This window comes from Eptesicus fuscus, chromosome 3 (genome assembly GCF_027574615.1).
Source record: "Eptesicus fuscus isolate TK198812 chromosome 3, DD_ASM_mEF_20220401, whole genome shotgun sequence".
NCBI lineage: Eukaryota > Metazoa > Chordata > Mammalia > Chiroptera > Vespertilionidae > Eptesicus > Eptesicus fuscus.
In genome coordinates this window covers 102,625,045-102,652,072 of record NC_072475.1, presented here as the reverse complement: position 1 = coordinate 102,652,072, position 27,028 = coordinate 102,625,045, and the positions used below count along the sequence as shown (strand labels likewise).

Genomic DNA, 27,028 nt, shown 5'->3' with positions numbered 1-27,028 from the left:
CATACAATATTATATTAGTTTCAGATGTACACCCCAGTGATTAGACATTATGAAACTTATTAAGTTATCATCCCAAAAAAATCTTATACCCTTCTGTCCCCATGCATAGTTACTAGAATATTATTGACTATATTCCCTATGCTGTACTTTATACCCCAATGACTATAACTACTAATTCATACTTCTAAATCCCTTCACCTTTTTACCCATCCTCTCAACCCCCCTCCCATCAGGCAACCATCCAAATGTTCTCTGTATCTATGAGTCTGTTTCTGTTCTGCTTGTTCGTTTATTTTGATTTCTAGATTCAATTATTGATAGATGTGTATTTATTGCCGTTGTATTGTTTATATGTTTTTTTTTTTTTTTTCTTCTTAAAAAAGACCCTTTAACATTTCATGTAATTCCAGTTTGGTGGTGGTGAATTCCTTGTCTGAAGTTCTTTCTCTGACCTTCAATTCTAAATGATAACTTTTCTGGATAATCTTTGTTGTAGGTCCTTGCTTTTCATCACTTTGAATATTTCTTGCCACTCTTTTATGGCCTGCAAAGTTTCTGTTTAGAAATCATCTGACAGTTGTATGGGTGCTCCCTTGTAGGTAACTAACTGCTTTTCTATCTTTGTCTTTAACCTTTGGCATCTATCTATCTATCTATCTATCTATCTAGATACACACACACACACACACACACACACACACACACACACACTGGAGGCCCAGTGCACGAAATTCGTGCACGGGGGCAAGGGGTGTCCCTCAGCCCAGCCTGCACCCTCTCCAACCTGGGACCCCTCGAGGGATGTCCGACTGCCCGTTTAGGCCCGGTCAGGTAGGATTGGGCCTAAACGGGCAGTCAGACATCCCTCTCACAATCAAGGACTGCTGGCTCCCAACTGCTCCCTGCCTGGAGGAAGCCAAGCTTCCCCCCCCCCCCCCCCCCAGCTCTGGCCTGCCTTAGCCTCTGCTCAAGGCTACAAAGTTTCAATTATAGAAGATAAATCCCAGATACCAGGGCCTCCGCTTCTGCCTGCCAGCCTGATCACCTCCTAACCACTCCCCTGCCAGCCTGATTGATGCCTAACTGCTCTCCCCTGCCAGCCTGTTTGCCCCTAACTGCCCTCCCCTGCAGGCCTGTCACCCCCCCCTCCCCCCAACTGCTCTTCCCTGCAGGCCTGGGTCCTCCCTAATTGCCCTTCCTTGCAGGCCCGGTCGCTCCCAACTTCCCTCCTCTGCCAGCCTGGTCACCCCTAACTGCCCGCCCCTGCAGGCTTGATCACCCCTCACTGCCCTCCCTTGCAGGCCTGGTCCCTCCCAACTACCCTCCCCTGCTGGCCTGATCGCCCACAACTGCCCTCCCTTGCAGACCTGGTCCCTCCCAACTACCCTCCCCTGCTGGCCTGATCACCCACAACTGCCCTCCCTTGCAGACCTGGTCCCTCCCAACTACCCTCCCCTGCTGGCCATCTTGTGTCCACATGGGGGCAGTCATCTTTGACCACATGGGGGCAGCCATCTTGTGTGTTGGAGTGATGGTCAATTTGCATATTATTCTTTTATTAGATAGGATTAGATAGGATAGAGGCCTGATGCACGGGTGGGGGCTAGCTGGTTTGCCCTGAAGGGTGTCCCGGATCAGGGTGGGGGTTCCCTTGGGGCGTGGGGTGGCCTGGTCGAGGGGCCTGTGGTGGTTTGCAGGCCGGCTATGCCCCCCGGCGACCCAAGCGGAGGCCCTGGTATCTGGGATTTATTTATCTTCTATAATTGAAACTTAGTAGCCTTAAGCGGAGGCCAAGGCTGGCCAGAGCTGTGGATACTTGGCTTCCTCCATCGCCGGGGGCAACCCTAGCCTCCTGCTCTCTCCAGTTCCATGGCTGCTGCCATTTTTGTTGGGATTTATTTATCTTCTATAATCGAAACTTTGTAGCCTTGAGCGGAGGCCAAGGCAGGCCAGAGCGGGCAGAAAGCTTGGCTTCCTCCATTGCTGGGGTCAACTCAAGCCTCCTGCTCTCTTTGTGGCTGCAGCCATCTTGGTTGGGTTAATTTGCATACTTGCTCCTGATTGGCTGGTGGGTGTGGCTTGTGGGTGTAGTGCAGGTATGGTCAATTTGCATATTACTCTTTTATTAGATAGGATTGGTTTCAGAGAGAAAGGGAGAGATAGAAACATCAATGATGAGGGAATCATTGACCAGCTACCTCCTGCACGCCCCCTACTGGGGATCGATCCCACAACCCAGGCATGTGCCCTTGACTGGAATCGAACCTGGGACCCTTCAGTCTGCATGCTGATGCTCACTGAGCCAAACTGGCTAGGGCCCCTTTGGCGTTTTAATTATGATGTGTCTTGGTGTGGGCCTCTTTGCGTTAATCTTTTTTGGTACTCTGCTTTCTGGGTTTGTATTTCTATTTCTTTCACCAGGTAAGGGAAGTTTTCTGTCTTTAGTTTTTTCAAATAAGTTTTCAAGTTCTTGCTCCTTCTCTTCTACTTCCGGTATCCCCATGATGCAAATTTTGGTACACTTAAAGTTATCAAAGAGGCTGTTTACAAAGTTATCTTCATATTTTTGGATTCTTTTTTTTTCTTCTTCTTCTTTTTGCTGTTCGGATTGGGTGTGTTTTGCATTCTTATATTCCAAATTCTTGATTTGATTCTTGGCATCCTCTAGTCTACTGTTGATCCTCTGCAAATTATTCTTTATTTCAGTTAGTGTATCACTCATTTCTGGCTGGTCTTTTTTTATGTTGTTGATGTTCTCATTAAGTTTCTTGAAGTTCTCACTAAGTTCTTTGAGCATCCTTTTAACCATTGTTTTGAACTCTGTATCTAGTAGTTTGCTTGCTTCCATTTCATTTAGTTCTTTTTCTGGAGATTTCTCCTGTTCTTTTATTTGTGACATATTTGATTGTGTCTGCATGTTGGCTGCTTCCCTGTATTTGTTTATATGAATTAGGTAGATCTGCTATGTTTCCTGGAATTGGTAGAGTGGCCTTGTATAGTAGGTGTCTTGTAGGGCCCAGTGGCTCAGCCTCCCCAGTCACCTGAACTGGGCATTCCAGGTGCACCCCTGTGTGAACTGTGTGCACTCTCCTATTGTAGTTGAGCCTTGATTGATGTTGGCATCACTAGGAGGGATTAACCCCCCAGGCCAATCAGTTGCAATATTAAACTGCTACTACAGTAGAAGAGCTGCTGTGCAAGAGCCAACCTATGCAGCAGGACTTGCTTCAGTGGGCCTTTGGTATTCACTGAGTCTACCTCTCAAGTATGTCACTCATGGAAGTGATAGGGTTGTAAAGCTGACCACCAGGTACACTGGCTCTGTGGCCTCTCAGGAGGTGCAAAGTCAGCTTCTGCTTTTGCCCTGCCTGGTGCCACCCAGCATGAGCTACAACGCAATCTGCAGATAGCCACAATTCCTACTGGTTTTTACATCCAGAAGTTGTGAGGACTTCTCTTCCTGGCACTGGAACCCTGGGCTGGGGCCCCTAGTGTGGGGCAGGGATGTCTCACTCCTCAGGGAAACCTCCACAGCCAAGGTATTTCTCCTGAGTTTAAACTGCCGCACGTGGGCGTGGGACCAGCAGGTTTCTTGATTCTACCCTACCTCTCTGCCCCTTCTACCAGCTTCTTTTTTAATTACCTAATTGTAGGACTTCTGTTCAGCTAGATTTCAGGTGTTCTGAATGATGGTGTTCTGTCTTTTAGTTATAAATTTTGATGTGGTTGTGGGAGGCAGCGAGTACCGTGTCTACCTAAGCTGCCGTCTTGACTGGAAGCCCTCCCTTAAAATTTCATTCCCTCTTGTCTGATTCCTGCTGTAGTTCCCGTTATGGACCTTCACCCTCTTCAAATTATTAGGCATAATACCTTGCTTGTGTATTAGGTCAAAGCATTCCTACTAAGCTGGACTTTGTTCCATCTATTCATTTTCACGGTCTTCAACCTTGTTCAAGGCTTGTAATCTAAGGCTTGGACAACTCTAGTTTGAACTACAATTGAGCGTTAATTCTTGCATTATTAAGTATTCATAATCCACCCTTTACACAATTCGCAACATAGGACATGCGGCCTTTATATCAGCATCAGGAGCCTTTGTAGTTCTGAATTCCAGCAGATTCGTGAGTAGAATTAATTTATGACTTGAGAATTAAAAGATGGAGAGAGTAAATCATTTGAGAGAGGAAAGGTGAGGCAAGGCAGAAGAGAGAAGGAATGGTGAGGGGGAATGCATGCTTAAGTATCAGAGCAGCTCTTGACTATTTATTGCCTTGGGCTAGTGGTGTGATTAGAGTCATGATTTGAACCTATTTGATGGGTGTGAATCTGACACTGAGGTCTTAGGAAGTGCTCTTGAACTTAATAGTCTAGATTTGTTGTCATCTTAGCAAATTTATAATGTTAGAGAAGTCAGGAGTGGATAAGAAAATAGGCCACCTGTGCTTTTTCATGGTTCCTTTTTTCCTTGATTGAGAGGAAAACCAATATTTTGTTTTCTTTTTATGTGAAAAGAATAATGAGCCTTTATTTCCTTTCTGGTGGCTATTGTCTATATTAATTTCTTTTTTTAATATGAGAAATCATTTTTAATATCAGAGAATTTCAGTTTCCTCTGCCCATGTGCACACATATAGAATATATAAGTTCGTGAGTAATTTCAGAATCAGTTAAACTGTTTGGCTAATACGAAGATAAAAATTTATGTACTTTTAAATTTAATAGAATAAAAGTAAATAAATACTTTTAATACAGTAGAAGGAAATGATAAAACTTAACTGTGAAGTTCTTCAACATCAGTAAGTTTCACGCAGCTGCAGGGATAACTTGACAAAAAGGTATGTTCATCCAGATGGCCTGTCCTGGCCTCCTTCCCATTCCTGCAAAAGATATGTTATTCACTCCCAGGGTATTTCAGGGAAAGAGCTGATTATGAAATTAAAACAACCAATGTCCAATTAACTCCTGTTTTGGTCAATGTTTTCTACACAGTTTGGATAATTGGCATACTCTAGTTCCATCAAGGGAGGCAGCTGGTTTATTGGTTAATTTAGGCTCCTGGGAATAAGAAACCCGAAATGCTGTTATCAGCTCTGCCCCTACAAACTCTAAGTATGACCATGGACATCTTTCTTACTTCTTTGTGTCATTAGCTTTCCCTATTTGAAAATTGGAGATACATGAGGTAGAGATTATGTAGGAGGCATGTTGATATTGTAGGACTGTGGATGAAACAGGATGCTATAAGTGCACAGAACAGAAGCCCACTCAACAGAGCTCACGCACGGGGGTGTTTACTGGAGACATACAGTAGGCTCTTTGGGAATCCAATGATAGGAGCGCATTGCATTTCCTTGAAACTGGAAAACTATTTAGCAAATCTTTGCTGTCTCTTCTCTCTCTTCCCTTTTCCTTCTCCATCTCTGCTTCTCTGTATGTGACTACTTCATTCTTTCAACATACTGACTCTTCTGTATACCTATCTGTGAGATGTAGCCTCGTTAAAGCAGCCCCAAAATGAAGACTTTCAGTTTCTTTGAATTTCAAATCCTAAGAGAGGAAATGAATTTGGTCCATTGTAGTCAGGTTCTCAAGAGTTGGTCCATTCCCCTGTGGCTATGGACTGGGAACAGGTTCTTTAAGAAAGAGTTGTAGGGAGGAAAAAAAATGATAGGTGTCCTTTGTACATGAAATTATTCTTTGGTTTAAGTAAACATGTTTTACAAAATTAAAAAATTAATGCCTAGGTTATTGAGTTATTTTGCAGATCCGAAGTATTTAGATGTTTAGGATATATATAGAATATATTAAAGCATTCAACAGATAATTTTGAATGCCTCTTAGCTCTCAGGGATAGAGATACAAATGCAAAAGACAGTCCCACCTCTCAAGGAACTTCATGTGAAGTGACTGGCAAGAGAAGGGATTTTTTTTCCTTTTTTCTTTTCTTTTCTTTTTTTTTTTTTGTGAGAAAAATCCTAAAATCCTTTGGTCTGGTACTTTATCCACGAGTAATAGCACAGTTAACATTAAATGTATACTTGGAAAATGCCAGGTGTTATGCTGTTTTATACATTTACTACAACAGCTTTGTGAGCTAGATACTATTTGATTCCTATTTTACAGCTAAAGAAACTGAGTTTCAGGTAGATAGGTAATTTGACCAAATCACCCACTGATTAATTGCAGAGTCAGGAATCCAAAGACTGTTTTGTTCTTTTAACCACTGAGCTTTGTGACCTTTCTAATAAAAAAAAACAAGAGACTTAAAACAACAGAGAAGTAGGGAAAGTAATCCAAAATTCTCAAAGTTCTGCAAAAACATTTGCCTTATCAAATGTTTCCAAATTCACTTTTGTCATAGTCTGTGGCAATCCTATATAATCCTATGTAATAAAGAGCTAATATGCAAATGGTCATCACACTGTCACAGCTCTGACACTCAACACTGAGGAGAGAGGAATGGGGACCAGCCAGGCACAAATGAGCTCACGAGAGAGAAATGGGGACCAGCCAGGCTGTGGCCGGGGAGAGGGACAAGCCACTGCCCCACGGTCCCGGCACTTGCAGCTGCAGCCCAGGCAAAGCCGCCCGCCCATGGTCCTCTGCGGCTGAGGCCAGCCCGGGTCCTGGGTGCCTGCAACCGGCCGGAGGAGGGAATCCTGGGTCCTGGGTGTGGGGCGAGGCAGAGGCAGTTAGGGGTGATCAGGCCAGTAGGGGAGCAGTTAGGAGCAATCAGGCAGGCAGAGGTGGTTAGGGGCGATCAGGCAGGCAGGCAGGCAGGCAGGCGAGCCGTTAGGAGCCAGCAGTCCCGGATTTTGAGAGGCAGATTGGAGAGGGTACAGGCCGGGCTGAGGGACACTCTCCCCCCACCCCCAGTGCATGAATATAGTGCACCAGGCCTCTAGTTTACTATAAGAGGAAAGCCTAGAATTCAGAAGACCCTAATAGGGTTTTTGGATGAGCCTCTTACTCACCAAATGAACCAATCACTCCATTGCTGTGAACATTAGTATTCTTGTTTGTTAAATGTAAATGAGGATAATATAATATTCACCAACCCCATGAGGAGAAATGAAGAAAATATACCTTGGTGCTTCATTTGAGGAGGAAGCATGGCTTCAAGCGCTTGGGGTAAATTAAAGCAGGGCTTTTTCATGTCAAGTGAAATCCATCAGAGTCAGCAGTCTGTGGCAGAGAGCTTGCTCCCAGGAGCTTTTTTACACCACTCTGACCAGTCAAGAATTTATAAAGAATTACATCTTTGCAGCACCCACCACACACTGGCATCCAGGAAAGTTCATTGTCTTTATTTGGCCTTCACTAGACTTCTGTCAACAGTGGAATTTAACTATCTTATCTAAACCTTAACAAGGTGATGGACTTAGTCAGTGGAATATAGCAGCTATTTCTAGGGTTTGAAGAATAACTGAAGGATTAGGTTTGTTTTCTGTATCCCCAAAAGGACCAGGGATCAGACTAACAGGAGACGGATTTTAGCCTAGCACAGGGAAGAATTTTATACTATTGCAGTTTTGCAAGTATGAAACAAGTTCTTGGAGTAATGGATAGAGCTGTTGAGCACCTCCTTGGTGTGCAGGCACTATACTGAGCATTATATGAACATTGCCATATTTATTCCTCATGGCTCCATGAAATAGGTACTGGTTTTTGCACATTTATAAATGAAACTTTTGTGAATAGTTAACTTGCCCAAGGTCAAACAGTTGATAAGTGGAAGAGCCAGAAGTTGAATCCATAGCCATATGATTACAAAAGATACCACCTTGGATGATAGCCTATGGTCAGTAGACGTGTCCAGAAATAAATAATACAACTAGAGTAAATATATATATATATATAAAAGCCAAGCAGCCTGATTAGAGCCCTGATCGCCCCCCCCACCAACCTCCCACAGCCCCTCCCCCCAGCCGTTCCAGCCCCCGATCGCCCCCCCCCCCCGCTCCAACCCCACCAGTATTATTGAGGCTAGGATGTTAGTTTAGCTTTTAAAAGAAGTCATTAGTCCAAGTAAATACGGTATCTGCCAAAAAAAAATGTTTTTTAATAATGATAGACTAAGAGATTTGATTTGAATGATGTAATATCTTTAAACAAATACCTAAATAATAACTTTTTGTATATAATACGATTTGTCTTATTTTTAATACATATTAAAAAGTGTCTTACTATACATTTTAGAAAACTGGGTTTTCACAATCTTATTCATCTACATAAAAGTTAGATATCTTCTAGACCCATATGACTTCTAGTCTCCTCCGACTTAAGAAACATTATTTAGGTTTAATACCATGCCACAAAGCAAGAGGCAGTCTGAAACTTGCCCCTTCAACATAGATCAGAGGAGTGAGCATCCTTGATTGTCATATTGCTGCTAACAGCAACATGCAGACAGGATAAGAAGTAGACAGGGCACAGCAATGACACGTTGACTCTTCTTGCGTCCGTATTCAAGAGTTACTTGGCTAATGTTTCTTTTTGTTGAATTGGTTTTTAGTTTTTCAGTTTTAAAGTCTTTAAAAGGTAATTTTACTACTTTTACATATTCTAATTGGGTCTTTTTATGGTAGGATATTGTTTTTATTTAGTCTAACACAGTGAAAGCTCATACTTGAAGCTTTTCAACAAATACACGTTTAAATGAGAAAGTTCATCTGAAGAATAGCTTTGACCAACTTGATTTAATCTGTCACACATAATGTAAAGGGTACAGGTTCTTTAGTATGGCATTATTATTTGCTTCAGTGATTGCGTTTTTAAAATGGGCATAGAGAAGCAGTTTCTCCACTGTGGTTGACATAGTACAAAGTTAATTCATAAAGGCTTTCTTTCCCCGTTTTTTCATAACTATTTCTTACAATGAGTTGGATTTGTCTGATTTGGGGGAATAAATATTTTGATGTGATACTTCATTTCTTAATGCCTCTCCATCATAAAAATAATTTAACAAAATAATATTAAAATGTTAAATAGATTTTATTCATCTTTTCTAATAGAATACTAGTCACACATGTTTTCCAAACCCACAGATCTTCCTGTGTATGATAAAATACTTTAGTATTTTTTAATTTTGTGATTTTTTGTTTGTTTATATTCAATACGGGGTAGATATCTTGAATTTAAAATGAAACATTATAAATAACATCATATCATTTTAAATCTTAAGATACCTTGGAATTATGACATCCCACCTCTCATTTTACATACTCAGGTAGCTTCAGGAGGTTGACTTGTTGCATGTGCTATGGGGAGTGCTATCTCTGCCAGGTGCTGGGAAGTAAAGATGACAAATACATAATCCTTGCCCATAAAGAATTTACATTCTAGGTAAGGGCCAGGCATAAACAAACCAAAATAAAACATTTTTAATGAGGTTATAGCAGGATCTGCTGAGTACTGTGGGTCCCAGAGATGAACAACTATCCTTGGCCTGTGGAGTTCTTGGAGGGATACCCAAGTAGCTGTGAGTGCTCACTTGAGACTCACAGAATAAAAAAAGATACCTTATTCTTTTAGCTTGATCTTAGGCAGATGGGGTTTGTTACATGATTCAGAAATACATTATATGATGTATTTTTTAAGTTTGATATATTTCCTCAAATGGTGATGGTGGTAGGGCTGTAAGCAGAAAGGTTACTATAAGGTTACATTCCTCAAATGGTGAATGGGTAGAGGGGCAGTAAGCAGAAAGGTTACTCTTTATTCTATACCACATTATTTCTCCCAGTTATGTTTTTTATCCTCATGTGTAATGACAAGAATATAAAACAAATTCTTTATTGTATATAAATGCTACAATTAAAAGCATGGTAAAAACCAAAACAACAAAGCAATATATAAACAATAGGAAATATTGATATAAAAATTTAAGTAATTGATACTAGAGCTGAACAAACTACTAAACAGAAGTGAGAAGTATAATATACATTTGCCATTTTACGTATCATTCTATCTCAAACCTACAAAAAGACACAAAAACAATGTGTGTAATAAGAAATTGAGATTCTCAAAGGCTAAAGTATTTAATGTTTCAGTGTTAAAATTCTTAACTTTATTAATAATGCTAATAGTAGATAATAGTTTTTTTAATGATTTTAATTGCTAAAGTTTTGGGGGGGAGGTGTCTGTCTAATAAGTAAAGTCAGAAGATCCCTAACCTAGTCACCCAGACTGCTTTTCTTGTGCAGCTCATACCAACTTCTTCTAAGCCTCCTTACTACCACCCCCTTCATTCTGAGTCTGCGTCTGAGTGTCAGGTGTCCTGGCAAAGGCCACTTGCAAGCGGTCCCTGCTGTACAACTAAATATCCCTGAGACCTGGATAGCAGCAAACCTGGGTCTCAGATTGGCAGTTACTGGCTACAGTTACTGAGATGATTACTGCAGGCAGTTGCTTATGTGTACAGAGGGGCAAAAGAAAGGTCTGGGGACAATTTGGGTGGCAATTTCTTCAATAAAAATAAAACGTTATGTTTAAAATAAATAGCCTGCTAATGGTATGCCAGTAACTTTATTTTTCTATTTGGAGAATATATTTTAGAGTCACCTATGAATGTTTTCAAGACCGAAATTATCCAGGTACATTGCGTATTTTCTTATTCTTTATTAATCCTCTTTCTGGTTTGTTGAATTCATATTGACAGATAGCACTATATCTGTCTAAGAATTGGGTCTATAGTGGTAGTTCTCAGTCACAGACTGACCAAAACCTTCAATCTAGAAAGCTTGTGTTTGGGCCATTATGGGCAAGAGTAACGTCAGAGTTCATGGTTCATTCACAACAAGGCAGTACTTTCCAGACAGCATATAAAGAAGACATATTTACTAATTGATAAATGATTCCTTAAATATACCTTAATAGTGTCTATATTTTATAAAGAATTTTATTTATTTTAAAAGGAAATATAACCATAGATCCTGTGATCAAAGGTTGATGTATAAATTAGTGTCCATTACTAGCATTTTGTATACCAACACTATTTCTGCCTGGTAAAGGAAATTCCATTTTCAGTGGTATTTAATTTGATATATTTTTTCCTTTTTACTTTGTTATTGAGAAACCAGTAGTCTTTCTAGGATATATCAGTTCTGATATTTTTATTCAAACCCATTTAATTCATGAAAAAACATTTTTGCAAAATGAAAAACTGATCATTCAGAACATTTACATGTACATGTATCAGAATTTGCAAATTATATGAAGAAAGCTATAGTAGGTGATACATGAGTTAACAAGGAAAGCTTTTATATTATAAATTTACTTCAACAGCATTATGAATACTTAGTGATTTTTTTATCAAACTGCTTCAATCATTCATTACATAATTCTTAGTTTCATAAATGTAATTTAAGGTAAATAAAGTATCTTGTTTGAGTAGCTGAAGCATGAGTTATAGTTTTGTTGGATAATTATGTTGGTTTAGTAATATATTCCCTTAAGAATCACTCTATTGCTGCTGTTGATGACCAAAGTTTCTTCCTATATGCATACTTTGGAAAGTCTCATACAAGACTATGGATACATAATAAAACTTTGGTGGTTCAGTCAATTGTTAGCAGTTGAATTTGGGAAGAAGTGGCCCAAGATATTGAAGAATATACAATTTCCATTTCAGCTAATACAGAAGTTTGGAGGTGTGAGGAGCTTGGTCAGTTCAGCGACCTGTAGGTTGAATTAATTTCAAAATTGTCACATGGCAGTGATTAGTTATAACAAACAAACCATACAATAAATGAATATGCAAACATAGATACACACATAAAAACTCATGATTCTGAAACACACTCCCAGTTTCTTCTCTTATTCTGTGATCCAGTGTAACATTTGTAGCAGAATATATGCTTTGTAACAAAAATTACATGAAGATCTTGTCTTTAAAGATGGAGAACATTTTTAGAATAGAGTGTACCCTGTGAGTAAATATAAAGTGTCTGATATGTATACTAAAACCCCAGGAGTTTTGATCAAATGCCTGCTGTTACATCAGTTCTGTTGGTAACTTTTCTTCCTGATCTGTGACCTTGACCTTGTGCTGTGTCTGTATATCAAATCTGTTTTAGGGATGCGGGGGGGACCATAGTTGATGTGCTACCAAAATAATTTGTTAAGCCCTAGCCAGTTTGGCTCAGTGGATAGAGCATCAGCCTGCAGACCAAAGAGTCCCAGGTTCAATTCTGATCAAGGACAGTACCTTGGTTGCAGGCTCCTCCCTGGCCCGGGCCCTGGTCCGGGTTCGTGCAGGAAGCAACCAATTGATATGTTTCTCTCACATTGATGTTTCGCTCTCTGTCTTTCCCTCTCTCTTCTACTCTCCCTAAAAATCAACGGAAAAATATCCTCGGGTGAGGATTAACAAAAAAAATAATAATAATTTGTTGTAATTATTTTATGTTTATTCAGAGAAACTTTTGTTTCTGTAAGAACAGTAGAAGGAGTGAATAGGCATTAATATAAATGCTAAATAAATGTCACATGTATTCTTTATCACATAGTAATTCTCTTCCTGGATTTTTTAAAGTTGTAAATGGAATTTTATGTAATGACTTCTAGTTTTCTGTGTTTTTAAGATAGTCCAACACGGCATCCAGAAAGGGGCTGCGTTTTAGAATATACATTTTTTGGCAATTAGGCTCTTTCTCTAGCTCCTTTGTTCCTGTGAGCTTTTTTAACTCGAAATCTCTTAACTTCTTCACCTTAATTTTGATTTAAAATTATTTTTTAATATATCTTAGAGGCAGAATTAAATAGAAGGTGGATTTTATTGAATATGATTCATGTAGCTAAGCCTCTGATGATAATTAGAACAAAGAAGCTCTTATCAATTCACTGTATCAATTATAGGGGATACTTGTTTCTGTTGCCAGAACAATCATTCCACCTCTCCCATGAAGTTCTCTGTTATTAGGGATCCTAATTGCATTTTATTCACTATGTAGCCATTGTGAGATAAGCAAAAGATTCAGTTTGAATATAAGCTCATATCTTATCTAATAAAGAGGGAATATGCTAATTGACTGCCATGCCCTCAAAGATGGTGGCGCCCAGAACCCTCAGCCCCACCGGGGCGGCAGGCGCACGGCACAGCCCAGCCCTGCCCACCCCCAGACGGGGCCGCCACTCCACGCACCTGCCTCCAGAGTCCCCCAGTCCCCTCAGCCCCGCAGCCGTCCAGGGCCGTCCGAGGCTCAGGTAACCAGGGCCAGCCGAGGCTTGCGCTGCCGGCAGTGGCAGCAGCAGAGGTGTGATGGGGCGTCGCCTTCCTCTGATCGCCAGGTCACCTCCTGCCCCTGAGGGCTCCCGGACTGTGAGAGGGGGCAGGCAGGGCTGAGGGACACCCCCCCCCCCCCTCCAGTGCATGAATTTTCATGCACCGGGCCTATAGTTTAGCTTATAAATGAACATCTGTTTGAAATTTGATGATTCCATTAAAGAAAGTAGTAAAGATAAATAACTTTGGGGAATTGGATGGGTGGGTAAAGAGTATGGAAGGAAATGATAAAAAGGTTCTGAAGCATATTGGTCACAGCTATTTCTACAACTTTTTGACAACATATCCTTTTGGTTAAAATGCATGTCATTTTTATCAACTACAGTTTGGCAAATTACTTGGAATAAAATTTTAGAGTTGAAGAGATCCTCAGATACACATGTCCTTGAGTTGAGCACTTGAGTCAGTCAAGCACTAGTGTGTCCTAGTGAGTTTCTTTTAGTAGGAAATGGGAGTGACGGTATTTTACTCCTATGGAAGCAGCTAACTGCAAGTTAAAGCTGATGGGCTAGACCTCGAAATTAGGACCAAATTTGGCCTTGGGCAAAAATATGTAAGTCTCTCAGGAGAGCAATCTGGACAGCTGTTTTAATCCCTGAAGACTATTCACATCTAAAATGAGAACCACTAGGAGAGGGCAAGACGCTCATACAGCCTAATTGCAAATGTTGAGACCCTCACTTGAACAACTTTTTAGGTAAATTTACTTTCTTGGCACCTATCAAATTGTCCAACCATACATCTCTCTTTTGATAAAGATAATACTACAAAGTAAGTTATTATATTGGAATTTAAATTATATCAAAAGGCATAAAATATTTTGAATAGAAATTTTGTTTTTCAAGAATAGAAATATTCTCTGACAAATGAAATTTCAGGCTACTTCTTTGCTGTGTCCTTATTATTCTCTGCTGTGAAAAGACAGTTGTTACTTTTATTCTTTTTCTTAGTTTTTTTCCCCAAAAACTAACTTTTAATTTATAAACAGAATTCACTATAGTTTTTACTTTTCCAGAACCCTTATCTGAAATGTTTTCCTTCCTCACTCTATGAAATTGAATATTGGATTTATGTAATTTAACTCTATGGTCTTTGGTTTGGAAAGCTAATCTTAATCTGTTTGGATAAAATTATTAGTGTTATATCCTCTTGATAAATTGTTCTTGGTTTTTTGTTTCCTATTCAACTTTAAAACTTATTTGCAAAGTCTTACCATAGAGAACACCAAGAATTCTCTTAATTATTTCTCTGGATTTGTATTGCTTAAATAAAAAGATCAATTATTAGGACCTAATACTAAGTCTAGAGGCCTGGTGCACGAATTTGTGCACGGGTGAGGTTCCTCGGCCTGGCCAGCAATTGGGGCCGATCAGGGCTGGCCACAGGAGGTTGGCTGTGGGAGCGCACTGACCACCAGGGGGCAACTCCTGCATTGAGCGTCTGCCCCCTGGTGGTCAATGTATCGTCATAGCGACTGGTTGACTGGTCATTAGGTTAACTGGTTGTAACGGACACTTAGGCTTTTTTATATATAGATATGGTTCTTCTAATCCTTAATAAAACATCTTAATTTTCCCCCTTTGTATCAAAAATACCCACTAAATAATCCACAGTGAAATTTATTTTAATATATTTTTATTGATTTCAGAGAGGAAGGGAGATGGAGAGAGAGATAGAAACATCAATGATGAGAGAATCATTGATCGGCTGCCTTCTGCACACCCCACACTGGGAATTGAGCCCACAACCAGGGCATATGCCCTGATCGGAAATCGAATTGGTGACCTCTTGGTTCCTGGGTCTATGCTCAACTGCTGAGCCACACCCAGCTGGGCCATACTGGAATTTAGATAATATTGTACAGTAGGAATTATTCTTGAATACCACAATTAAGTAGCCTTTCAATTACTTCTTATTTTGAGGAATCAAAATAATCATTAAAGATTCCAAATAATCATTAAAGCAGCACTGCAGAAATACCTTGAAATTCACTACTCACATAGGTATTATTGGTAATGCAGAAGAAGTTGGAGTAGATTTCATGGAAGCAATCACAAAACATGAGGTATTCATTAGACATAATTTAAATAGCATACAAAGTCACTTCATAGAAAGTGTTTTAATGGAGAATTTGATTATGAATAAGATACTGAATCCTTTCCTTAAAAATAGCTGGAGAAAGACATTTCTCATTATTTATCTCTCAATCAAAAGTAGTCTAACATATAAGAATCCTATTATATGTATCCTTCATTTACCCAAGTAAAATCTTATTACTTGGACTTTACCATTTTAAAAGTGTTTAAAAATTCAGCAAACTTTCCCTTTGCTGAATAAACCTTTTCCCAGGAAGTGCAAAATACATTGCAAAGGAATCACTATAACACTTGGGAACTGTTCACATGTAAATTTATTTACAACTGTCTTTTATTAAAGCTCTAAAAAAAAAAAAAAGTTCCAGCTACAACATAATTTCATATTTTTAAGTATTTTTAAAAAAGAAAATGTAGCTTTTAAAAAACTACACTATGAATTCAAGCATTTTGCTAGTTATTTCATTAAGCTAGTATTTGTGTTGAAACTTTGATCTTTCCCAAAATCTGTCAAGTGTATAGTCAAGATTCTTTGGAATTATTTTATGGTTTAATTTGATTTTATCATTTTAAAAATAATTCTGCCTTAGCCCTGACTGGTGTGGCAAAGTTGGCTGGGCATCATCCCATGCACCAAGAGGTTGCTGGTTTGGGCACATGCCAGGGTTTCGGGTTTGATCCCCAGTAGAGGTGTGTTTAGGAGGCAGCTGATCAGTATTTCTCATTGATGTTTCTCTCTCTGCCCCTCTACCTTCCTCTCTCTCCAAAATCAATAAAAATATTCTTTACTATTCTTTACTATAATAATAACTAGAGGCCCGGTGCACGAAATTAGTGCACGGGGGGTAGGTGGCGGGGGACCTCAGCCCAGCCTGTACCCTTTCCAATCTGGGACCCCTCAGGGGATGTCCAACTGCCGGTTTAGGCCTAATCGGGTCTAAACTGGCAGTTGGACATCTCTCTTTCAATCCAGGACCGCTGACTCCTAACCGCTCACCCGTCTGCCTGCCTGATAGCCCCTAACCACTCTGCCTGCCTGCCTGATCGCCCATAACTGCTCCCCTGCCTTCCTGATTGCCCCTAACTGCCTCTGCCTGCCTGCCTGATCGCCCCTAACTGCCTCTGCCTCAGCCCCCGCCACCGTGGCTTTGTCCAGAAGGACATCTGTTCTATCCGGTCTAATTAGCATATTACCCTTTTATTAGTATAGATTCTGCCTTGCCATTACAGTAATTTTTTTCACTGCATGCTAGTGGACCAGTAAAATCTCAATTTTCTAAAATTTAAGAAGTATTTTTATGTTTATAAACAATTTTAAATTAATAAGGATGGAAGATTAGTTTCTAATTTTCTAACTGTGAAGAACTTGAACATGAATTTCATATTATCATGAAACTTTATCAAATTAACCTTTTGCACTCAGATGTCGAGTGTGACTCGACACGGTTAGCATCAGTAGCAGCTCAAGGAAAAAGCAAGCAAGTGCAAAGGGTTAATCATGAAATGCTTTAACCCTTGATATACTATCTGGGTCCTTTGGACCCAGTTTTAGATTTTGAGGTGTTTTTTTAAAAATATATATATTTTTAACTAGTAGGAAGGACTGTATTACATGATTTTTATTCTTTTTTAAAATTTTAATTAATGTTTTTTAATAGAAAAAAATATTGTGTCTTACTATTATTGTATTTATAGAAATCTTTTATAAATCAAAGATACATTATGGAATCTTAGTGATCTTACTAGTAAATATTTTGCTTTTTTTTTTTTTAATCATTACCTGAGGATGTTTTTAATAATTTTAGAGAGAAAGGAAGGGAAAGGATGAGAGAGAGAGAGAGAGAGAATCGATTGGTTGCCTCCTGCACACCCCCATCAAGGATTGACCCGGAAACCTGGGTATGTTCCCTGACTGGAAATCAAACCTGCAACCCTTCAGTGCAGGGGATGCTGCTCCAACCTACTGAGCTACAGTGGCCAGGGCCATTTTGTCATTTTATCTTGGGAATGAATTGATCAATTATTTTCAGCTGTGCCAAATAAGGACTAAAATAATAAGTCAGCAAGAAAATGTGGAAGTGCCCAGAAGGATGATGCAATAGTGAAATAAGTTATCATTATCAATTTCATTATTGCATAGCCTGTTAATGCTGTATCCTTTTTCAAGAAGTGTATTTTTAATATTCAATAAAGAAATATACCTTTACTTTTTGCCATATCCACTAACTTAATATTTAAAGATGGGATATTAATATAATCAAATTTAGTTTCTAAATTAAGTTTTTTCTTCTACAACCTCATGAGAGTTGCAAAATCAGAAACATATTTATTTTTTCTCTTTTTTTCTGCCCCCTCCTTAAGTTTACTCTGTTTAGTCACTCTTAACCCTCCATAAACCATATGTTTGGAATAATACTTTTCCTTTTACACAGAAGTCATTTAACAAGTGTATGCCATACAAATGGAGTTTCTTAAGGCTCTATTTAAGATAATAAAGAGAATGTTGAGAATCTTTAAATAGACATGTACACAAACTCTAATAAAATTATTGTTCAAGTTAGGGACAAGGCAGTGAATCCACTGACAAGCCAGTAAATCACATTATTTTGTAAATATTTTAGTTTTAAAATATATTGCTTGTGCCCTGGCCAGTGTGGCTCATTTGGTTAGAGCATCATCCCATACACCAAAAGGTGGCAGGTTCAATTCCCAGTCAGGGCACATACCCAGGTTTCCAGTTCAATCCCCAGTTGGGGTGGTTTCAGAAGGCAGTCCCATCAATGTTTTCAATGTCTTCTCCCTCTCCCTCCCCTCTCTCCACCTTCCCCCCTTCCTCTCTCGAAAATCAACAAAATAAAATAAAATATATTGCTTGCAAATCTAAAGTAGCCTAATTCTTTTTATTTTATTTGATGTTAAATTTGACATGTTACATTTTGTAAATTTAAAGTGTGTAGCCTGTTATTTTTAAACATTTATATATTGTGGCATGATTGCCATTGAAGCAATATTTATCACAATACATCATTGTAATACAATATTATTGGGCATATTCATTATACTGTGCAATAGATTTCTATGGCTTCTTCTTTTTTATTAACTTTATTGGGGTGACATCCTACATAATGAAAGCCCAATGACTAAACGGTGGAATGACCAGAATGACCGTGGCCCCTCACCCCAGCCAGTCCTGCCCCCAGGTGGCCCCCAACACCTCTAAATCACTGCCTGGCTCCCTGGTGCATGTACATTTAGTGAAAGCACAAGAAAATAATGATCAGTCCCTTCTGTTCCCATCCAGAGTCTCCAAAGGGCTCTGCTAATACTGCAGCCAAGGTGTGGAATTCTCCCTCCACGGCACACAGCCCCAAGAGACCTTCCATGTTAGCCAAAAAGGTGACCTCAGCATTATCGGGATGGCGGCCCTTTGCTGAGGAATGTAGAGAGGCTAGGTGGGGATTTTGTGAAATTGCAGTGCCTTGCAGATTAGGTGAGCTTTCAATCTCTCTTTGAAGGGGCAGCGAAGAGGACCCCCAGGCTGCCAGGAGCAACAGCGAAGGGTAGGCACATTGAAAAACAGAAAAACTTAAATATACAGACATGAAAATCATATTGGGAAACTGAGGGCAGAGCCCCGGGAAGAATGCAAAAATCATTAAAGTGCCATCATCTATCTTGATATATGTTTGCAAACAACACATAAACAACTTCATCTCACGGCACGTGAAATGCTGAACAGTTCTGTTGTGAGTTTTCTTTTGGCCATCCTTAAAGTATAATTAAATCCAGCTGGTGGAAAGCTGTATCTTCCAGCATTAGATCCCACCACTGATGGGAGGGCCACCCAGATGGCCGCCCCCACGTCGTTCCAGGTGTCAATCAGGCTGGCAGGGGAGTAGTTAGGGGGTGATCAGGCTGGCAGGCAGAAGCAGTTAGGGGCAATCAGGCAGGCAGGCAGGCAGGCGAGTGGTTAGGAGCCAGCAGTCCCAGATTGTGAGAGGGATGTCCGACTGCCGCAGGGATTGGGCCTAAACTGGCAGTCAGACATCTTCCGAGTGGTCCCAGATTGGAGAGGGTGCAGGCTGGGCTGAGTGATGCCCCCCACCCCACGTGCACAAATTTCATGTACCATGCCTCTAGTGTATATAAAACATCTTTTTAATATGTTCACCTGTTGATAGGCATTTGGGTTGTTTCCATATCTTGACTATTGTTAATGCTGTAATTAATAGGGGCATGCATATAGATGGGCTATAGAAGAAGCCAAATCCTTAAATGTGTGTTAACAGTTAAATATTTTTAACTGAATATACACAATAGTGTTAAACACTTGGTGACATTCTTAAGTAGTATGCTTATAAAACAAGCAAGTGAAGTGTTATTTTGGTGGTTAAAAATAGTGTAGTTGTGTTTTTACTAAAAGAAAATGAGTCCAGCTAATTCTAACTTGAAATTAAGCAATTTTAGCATTAAGAAATATATGTGTTAGGCATTAGTAATATTTTACATTCATAATACTATAATATCCATAGGTCTCATTGAGCTGTATTGTATCCAAGTATTATACCTCCTTTTCTTTTTTTCCTGAATTTCTCAACGTTTATACTATAGGAATGAAAAGTTAAGATTTAGATAAGATGTAAGAAGGATTTCTCCCACTTTAGTTGTTTAAGGGATAGAAAAGGAAGTTATCTAAAGAAATTTGGCTCACTCGGTTTCCTAGAGTTTTTAAATTGTAGGGTCTGAGTGAGTTTAGGCCTTAAGTAGTCTCAGAATTCCTACTTTCGTAGGCATTTCATTATCTGCTGGAATGGTGGTAGGTGTTGCTACTGAGTGGCACCTGAAGCAGTCTGTCAGGAAATACAATCTTTGATTTACAGATTTTCTTATTAAAAAACAGGTTTCTGTGAGAAATGATTTTTCTTCTCTCTGCTGTATGTATTGGTGCTGTTTATAGAATTTCTTCTCTAAGAGATTAATGACAAATAATCACCTTGATTTAGATAGACTTTTCTGGAAGCAATTACTCATCTTTCAAATCTATTCTAAATTTCTTTCTTTTCCACTTTTTTACATGTTGATGTGCTTAGCTTAGTATATACACATAGTTAGTTATATGTATATGTATTATAGCAACCATATTTTCTAAACTAAAAATTGGTGCAAGTATCCTAACACATTTTTTAAATTTTTTTTTTATTTTTAAATATTTTTAAAAGATTTTTCAAATCATAGATTTTACTTTAATTTAGTTATACTTATTGATATAAATTCACAAAAAAGAAATAGCATGGGTGAGAAGAAGACTATTTTATATTAGGAATGTCTTACAAAAATAGGGTTACACATTTACCAGTAACCTGTCTTCTGCATCTGATAAGAATGGACCTCACATTAAAATTTCTACATAGAGCACATAAGTAAAAATTTTAAAAGTCGATGGGATAAATGGTGATTGAAAAAAAAATTTTTTTAATTGAAAATAAAAATTGACACATTAAAACATTGATAGATATGAATGAGCACATAAAGAACCATTCTCTGCTGTTTTTAAAGTCATGGTAAAAAGCTTATTTAGGGATAACTAAGCTTGTTATTAATATTTAAATGTTTATGAATATGACTAAGACTGTCAATACTTTTCACAGGCCTACAAAATAATCTTATCCTTGTTAGTGCTTTCATTTCTTTGAAAACAGAAATTCTAAAAATTAGTTAATGGAATATCTGGTGTTTGGAAGAGGATGCCAGAAGTGAATCTGTTCTGTAGGCCTCACCCACATTAGACTCATCAGATGGGTCCATGCCATGTGCATCTCAGTCCCTCATTCTGCACTTCTGCCTGTTTTCCCTAAGCTCCCTGTAATATAAGGAACTAATTCCAGCTCCCTTATAGAGCTATATTGCTATAAAGTAGACTAAGCATTCACTTTACTTGGCAGAAGTGTGCCTATGAAAATTCAAAAACTTGGTGGGCTTTGGAAAATAGTTAAATAATATTAAAGTGTTTAATTGATTTGATCATTTTTATGAAATTTAATTCATAGCATTTCCAACAGAGATTTCTAATATAATAGGAATGGCAATAACTACTAAAGAAGTGACTATAATGCATATTTATGTATATTATAGTATTTATGTAAAGTACAAGTACATTTTTTTTTTGCTTATAGGTATCATAGTACAATTCTAATTCTGCACCTCCTTAACTATTTTCTGTGTTTATATTTTTTAGAACACTGATATTTGCATTTAATGAACAAAAGACGAAAAAGGAGACTCAAGATATTCACTAAGGATTATATCTGCTTGCTGCTGCAGACCTATGTATTAAGGAATTCTGCTTTTTCTTGCTTAGGAGTTGATCAGCTCTGTGTCAGACTGCATTGGAGTTTGCTTGCCTCTTATCTTGTCATTGCCAGAAGAAATCCTGTTCAGTATGTAACAGTACATCACTGTCTAATTGCTATGGAAGGTGATAAACTGACACTCACTTATTAAAGCTATATCTCACTCACCCACAGAAAACCATTCTTTAAAGTGAACAGAAACCTAGCCCTCGTGACACTTCTATTGAACATGACTCATGGAGAAGAGCTTGTCTCCGATGTGCACCAGGATTCTGTTGTTTTAACTTACCTAGAAGGATTACTAATGCATCAGGCAGCAGAGGGATCAAGTACTGCCGTTGACAAAAAGTCTGCTGGGCATAATGAAGATCAGAACTTTAACATTTCTGGTCATGCATTTCCTACCTGTCAGAGTAATGGTCCGGTTCTCAATACACATACATATCAGGGATCTGGCATGCTGCATCTCAAAAAAGCCAGACTGTTGCAGTCTTCTGAGGACTGGAATGCAGCGAAGCGGAAGAGGCTGTCTGATTCCATCGTAAATTTAAACGTAAAGAAGGAAGCTTTGCTGGCTGGCGTGGTTGACAGTGTGCCTAAAGGCAAACAGGATAGCACATTACTGGCCTCTTTGCTTCAGTCGTTCAGCTCTAGGCTGCAGACTGTTGCTCTGTCACAACAAATTAGGCAGAGCCTCAAGGAGCAAGGATATGCCCTCAGTCATGATTCTTTAAAAGTAGAGAAAGATTTAAGGTGCTATGGTGTTGCATCAAGTCACTTAAAAACTTTGTTGAAAAAGAGTAAAGCTAAGGATCAAAAGCCTGATACCAATCTTCCTGACGTAACTAAAAACCTCATCCGAGACAGGTTTGTAGAGTCACCTCATCGCATTGGACAAAGTGGAACAAAGGTCATGAGTGAACCCTTGTCATGTGCTGCGAGATTGCAGGCTGTTGCAAGCATGGTGGAAAAAAGGGCTAGTCCTGCCACTTCACCCAAACCTAGTGTTGCTTGTAGTCAGTTAGCATTACTCCTTTCAAGTGAAGCCCATTTACAGCAGTATTCTCGGGAACATGCTTTAAAAACACAAAATGCAAATCAAGTGGCAAGTGAAAGGCTTGCTGCTATGGCCAGATTACAAGAAAATGGCCAGAAGGATATCAGCAGTTTCCATCTCTCAAAAGGAATGTCAAGCCATCTTAATGGTCAAGCAAGAACATCATCGAGCAGACTAATGCCTAGCAAAAGTACGACATTTCAAAATCCAATGGGTATTGTTCCTTCTTCCCTCAAAAATGCAGGCTATAAGAACTCACAGGAAAGAAACAACATAAAACAAGCTGCGAGTAATAGTTTGCTTTTACATCTTCTTAAAAGCCAGACCATAACTGCACCTATGAATGGACACAATCATAGTGAGAGAGGAAGCATTTTTGAGGATAGTAGTACACCTACAACTATCGATGAATACTCGGATAACAACCCTAGTTTTACAGATGATAGCAGTGGTGATGAAAGTTCTTACTCCAACTGTGTTCCCATAGACTTGTCTTGCAAACACAGAGTTGAAAAACAAGAACCTGACCAACCTATTTCTCTGGATAACTTAACACAATCCTTGCTGAACACTTGGGATCCAAAAGTCCCCAACGTAGATATTAAAGAAGATCAAGATACCTCAAAGAATTCTAAGCTAAATTCACACCAGAAAGTAACACTTCTTCAATTGCTACTCGGCCATAAGAATGAAGAAAATGTGGAAAGAAACAACAGCCCTCAGGAAGTGCAGAGTGATGTAACAAAGTTCAATAAACAGATGTATGCGAGGACTTCCGTAATAGAAAGCCCCAGCACACATAGGACTACTCCTGTGAGCACTCCTCCATTACTTGCATCTACCAAAGCAGAGTCTCCCATCAATCTGTCCCAGCACTCTCTGGTTATCAAATGGAACTCCCCACCATACGCCTGCAGCACTCAGTCTGAAAAACCAACAAACACCACATCTAACCACTTGATGGATCTTACAAAGAGCAAAGAGTCGCAAGGAGAGAAACCAGTTCAGAATGAAGGTACACAGAACTCCGCGACTTTCAGTGCCAGTAAACTGTTACAGAATTTAGCGCAGTGCGGAATGCAGTCTTCCACTTCCGGGGAGGAGCAGAGACCCGGTAAACAGCTGAGTGTAAATACAGATAAACCCATAGCTATGATCGATCGACTAAGTAGCCCTCTGCTCTCAAATAAAACAAGTGCAGCTGAAGAAAGTAAAGCCTTCAATAGTCAGGCAACAGGTTCTGAACCAAGACTTTCTGGTTCTGAAATAGAAAATCTGCTTGAAAGGCGCACTGTTCTCCAGTTGCTCCTGGGAAACCCCACCAAAGGGAAGAGTGAAAAGAAAGAGAAAATTCCTTTGAGAGAGGAAAGTGCTCAGGAACATACGGATAGAGCTTTAAGCGAACAGATACTGATGGTAAAAATAAAATCGGAGCCTTGCGATGACTTACATATTCACAGTACAGACATGCACTTGAGCCATGATGCTGAGTGTGCCCCATTCTTAGGTATGGCTCCCCCCATACAGAGAAGTGCAGCTGCCTTACCAGCTTCCGAGGACTTGAAATCGGAGCCCCTTTCACCTCAGGATTTTTCTTTCTCAAAGAATGGTCTCTTAAGTCGACTGCTGAGACAAAATCAAGAGAGTTACCTGCCAGATGATCTGGACAGCAGTCACAGACATAGTGAACTGACACTTCTAGAATCCAAGAATCTTTGCATGGTCCCTAAAAAAAGGAAACTTTATACTGAGTCATTAGAAAATCCACTTAAAAAGATGAAAAATAGCATCCTCGATGCTGCCAACAGTCACGGTGCCCCAGAGATGCTGTATGGGTCCTTGATTAACCAGCAAGAGCTGAAATTTACCAGAAATGATCTTGAATTTAAATATCCTGCCAGTCATGGCTCAGCCAGTGAAAGTGAACATAGGAGTTGGGCGAGAGAGAGCAAAAGCTTCAATGTTCTGAAACAGCTGCTTCTCTCAGAAAACTGCATGAGAGATCTGTCCCAGCACAGGAGTAACTCTGTCGTTGAGAGTAAAAAGAAAGGACACAAAAATAATGTGACCAATAGCAAACCTGAATTCAGCATTTCTTCTTTAAATGGACTGATGTACAGTTCTTCTCAGCCCAACAGTCCCATGGATAACAGGACATTTTCATACCCAGGAGTAGTAAAAACTCCCATGAGTCCTCCTTTTCCTGACCACTTGGGCTGTGTGGGGTCTAGACCAGAATCTGGGTGTTCCATGACCAGTGACAAGGGACCCATTAAGTGGGTTATCACAGACATGGATAAGAATGAGTATGAAAAAGACTCTCCGAGACTGACCAAAACTAACCCAATACTGTATTACATGCTCCAGAAAGGAGGCAATTCTGTTACCAGTCGAGAAACACAGGACAAGGACATTTGGAGGGAGCCTTCAACCGCTGAAAATGTCTCACAGGTTACAATCAAAGAAGAGTTACTTCCTGCTGCAGAAACTAAAGCTTCTTTCTTCAATTTAAGAAGCCCTTATAATAGCCATATGGGAAACAATGCTTCTTACCCACACAATGCAAATGGAGAAGTTTATGGACTTCTGGGAAATGTGCTAACGATAAAAAAAGAATCAGAATAAAATTTAACCTGCTATTCAGCTTTGGATCTTTTTAAAACTAATTAGTTGAACTTGAGATCTGTATAAATAAGAGCATGATTTGAGAAAAGCATGGTATAATTGAAACTTCATTTTGAAGAGTATTGGTTACTGGTAATGTTTAAATATGCACACTGCTTTTTGCTTTACATTAGAGTTCATGAGGAAACTGAACTATTGGTTGTTTAACACTTCTGTATGCATCAGATAACTGTGAGTAGCCTATGAATGAAATCTTTATGATCACAGATAATAGGCATAAATTAAAATGTAAATTTCCATCCATGGTGGATAAATGCATTTTGCTGTCTTTATGAGGGTACTCTATTTTTATTTCAGAAGTCAGCTTACATAACATTTTTTTAAAGTCCAAATTGTTAAATAACTCTTTAAAGGATAATTATTGAATAAAAAACTTAATGCTGATTCACTTTTCATTATCCAATTCAAAAATAAATTAGAAAAAAATGTGCTTACATTTTTCACTTTTGCTAAAAAAAACACAACATTTATTTTTAACTCTTGGAAAGGGTTTTGTGGTTTCCAGTGTGTGTCCCCCACCCCAGTCCTTTTCAATATATATTTCTTTAAACCTTGTACTAATTAGTAAAAATTGATTACAGTTGATGAAAGTTTGATAGATCCTTAAAAAAAAAAGGCAGGTTTCCATTTTTATATTTTAACTACTGTATTACTATTCCTCCTTTTACATAATTAGGAAAGTTAACATTTATCTTCAGGTGGTTTCCTGAATAGCTGAATATTTAAGAAGTTATTTTTAACAGAAGCAAAATGGCTTTTCTTTGGACAGATTTCACCATGTCTAGTAAAAGTTACTTCTTACCATTACTATGGTACCTGTGAGTCTTATGACCAGGATTTCTTAAAGCTGCACTCAGACCACCTGCATTAAAACCATTTCTGGAGTACTTGTTTTTAAATGCATATTCCTAGGCAGCACCTCAGATCTACAGAACAAGAATCTCTGCTCAGGCACCTGGTAGTTTTCTGTCTGCCTCTGAACACATTTAAGAGGAAACCACTAGGTGTTTCTTCTGTACATTGAAGTTTGAGAACCATTGCTAATAACTTTTCTCAGAACACAGGACTGTAAAAAACAAAACTACTTGATGCCTATATTTTCCCCAGTAGTCACACATCAATGAAATATTTGCAATATTGTAGTTCATATATTACTGTTATATCTTTGGAAATCAGGTTCAGAACACTTTTTATGACAAAAAAAAAAATGGGTGGAGGGGACAACTTTCCTATCTGGCTGAACATCTCAGGAAAATCTGTGATTATGTGTTCTAATGAGTAACATCTACTTAATTAGCCTTAGGGTTGGAATAACAGGGCCACTTACCAAACTCAGGTGATTCTAGGATGGTTTAGAAACTTCTCCTGAATACATCCTTAACTTCTGTTATAATCATTGTCCTAAAAACAGTATTGACAAAGATGGAAACATTTATTTCAAACCAAGAAAGGCCCTAAACTCAGATCGACTAAACAGAAAAGTACAAGGGGCACATATACATGACCGAGTAGAATTCTACACAGTCACTCCATTGACCTATTTTAAAATAGTGGTTAA

At 39.0% G+C, this 27,028-nt stretch overlaps 1 protein-coding gene across 1 annotated transcript; it reads left to right on the top strand.

The window, feature by feature from the left end:
• Positions 1 to 21,925: 21,925 nt before the first annotated feature.
• NRIP1 (nuclear receptor interacting protein 1) lies at positions 21,926 to 26,546 on the top strand. The gene has a single exon (XM_028126891.2). The coding sequence runs from the start codon at positions 21,958 to 21,960 to the stop codon at positions 25,408 to 25,410; it is 3,453 nt and encodes a 1,150-aa protein (XP_027982692.2). The 5' UTR covers positions 21,926 to 21,957; the 3' UTR covers positions 25,411 to 26,546.
• Positions 26,547 to 27,028: the final 482 nt, after the last annotated feature.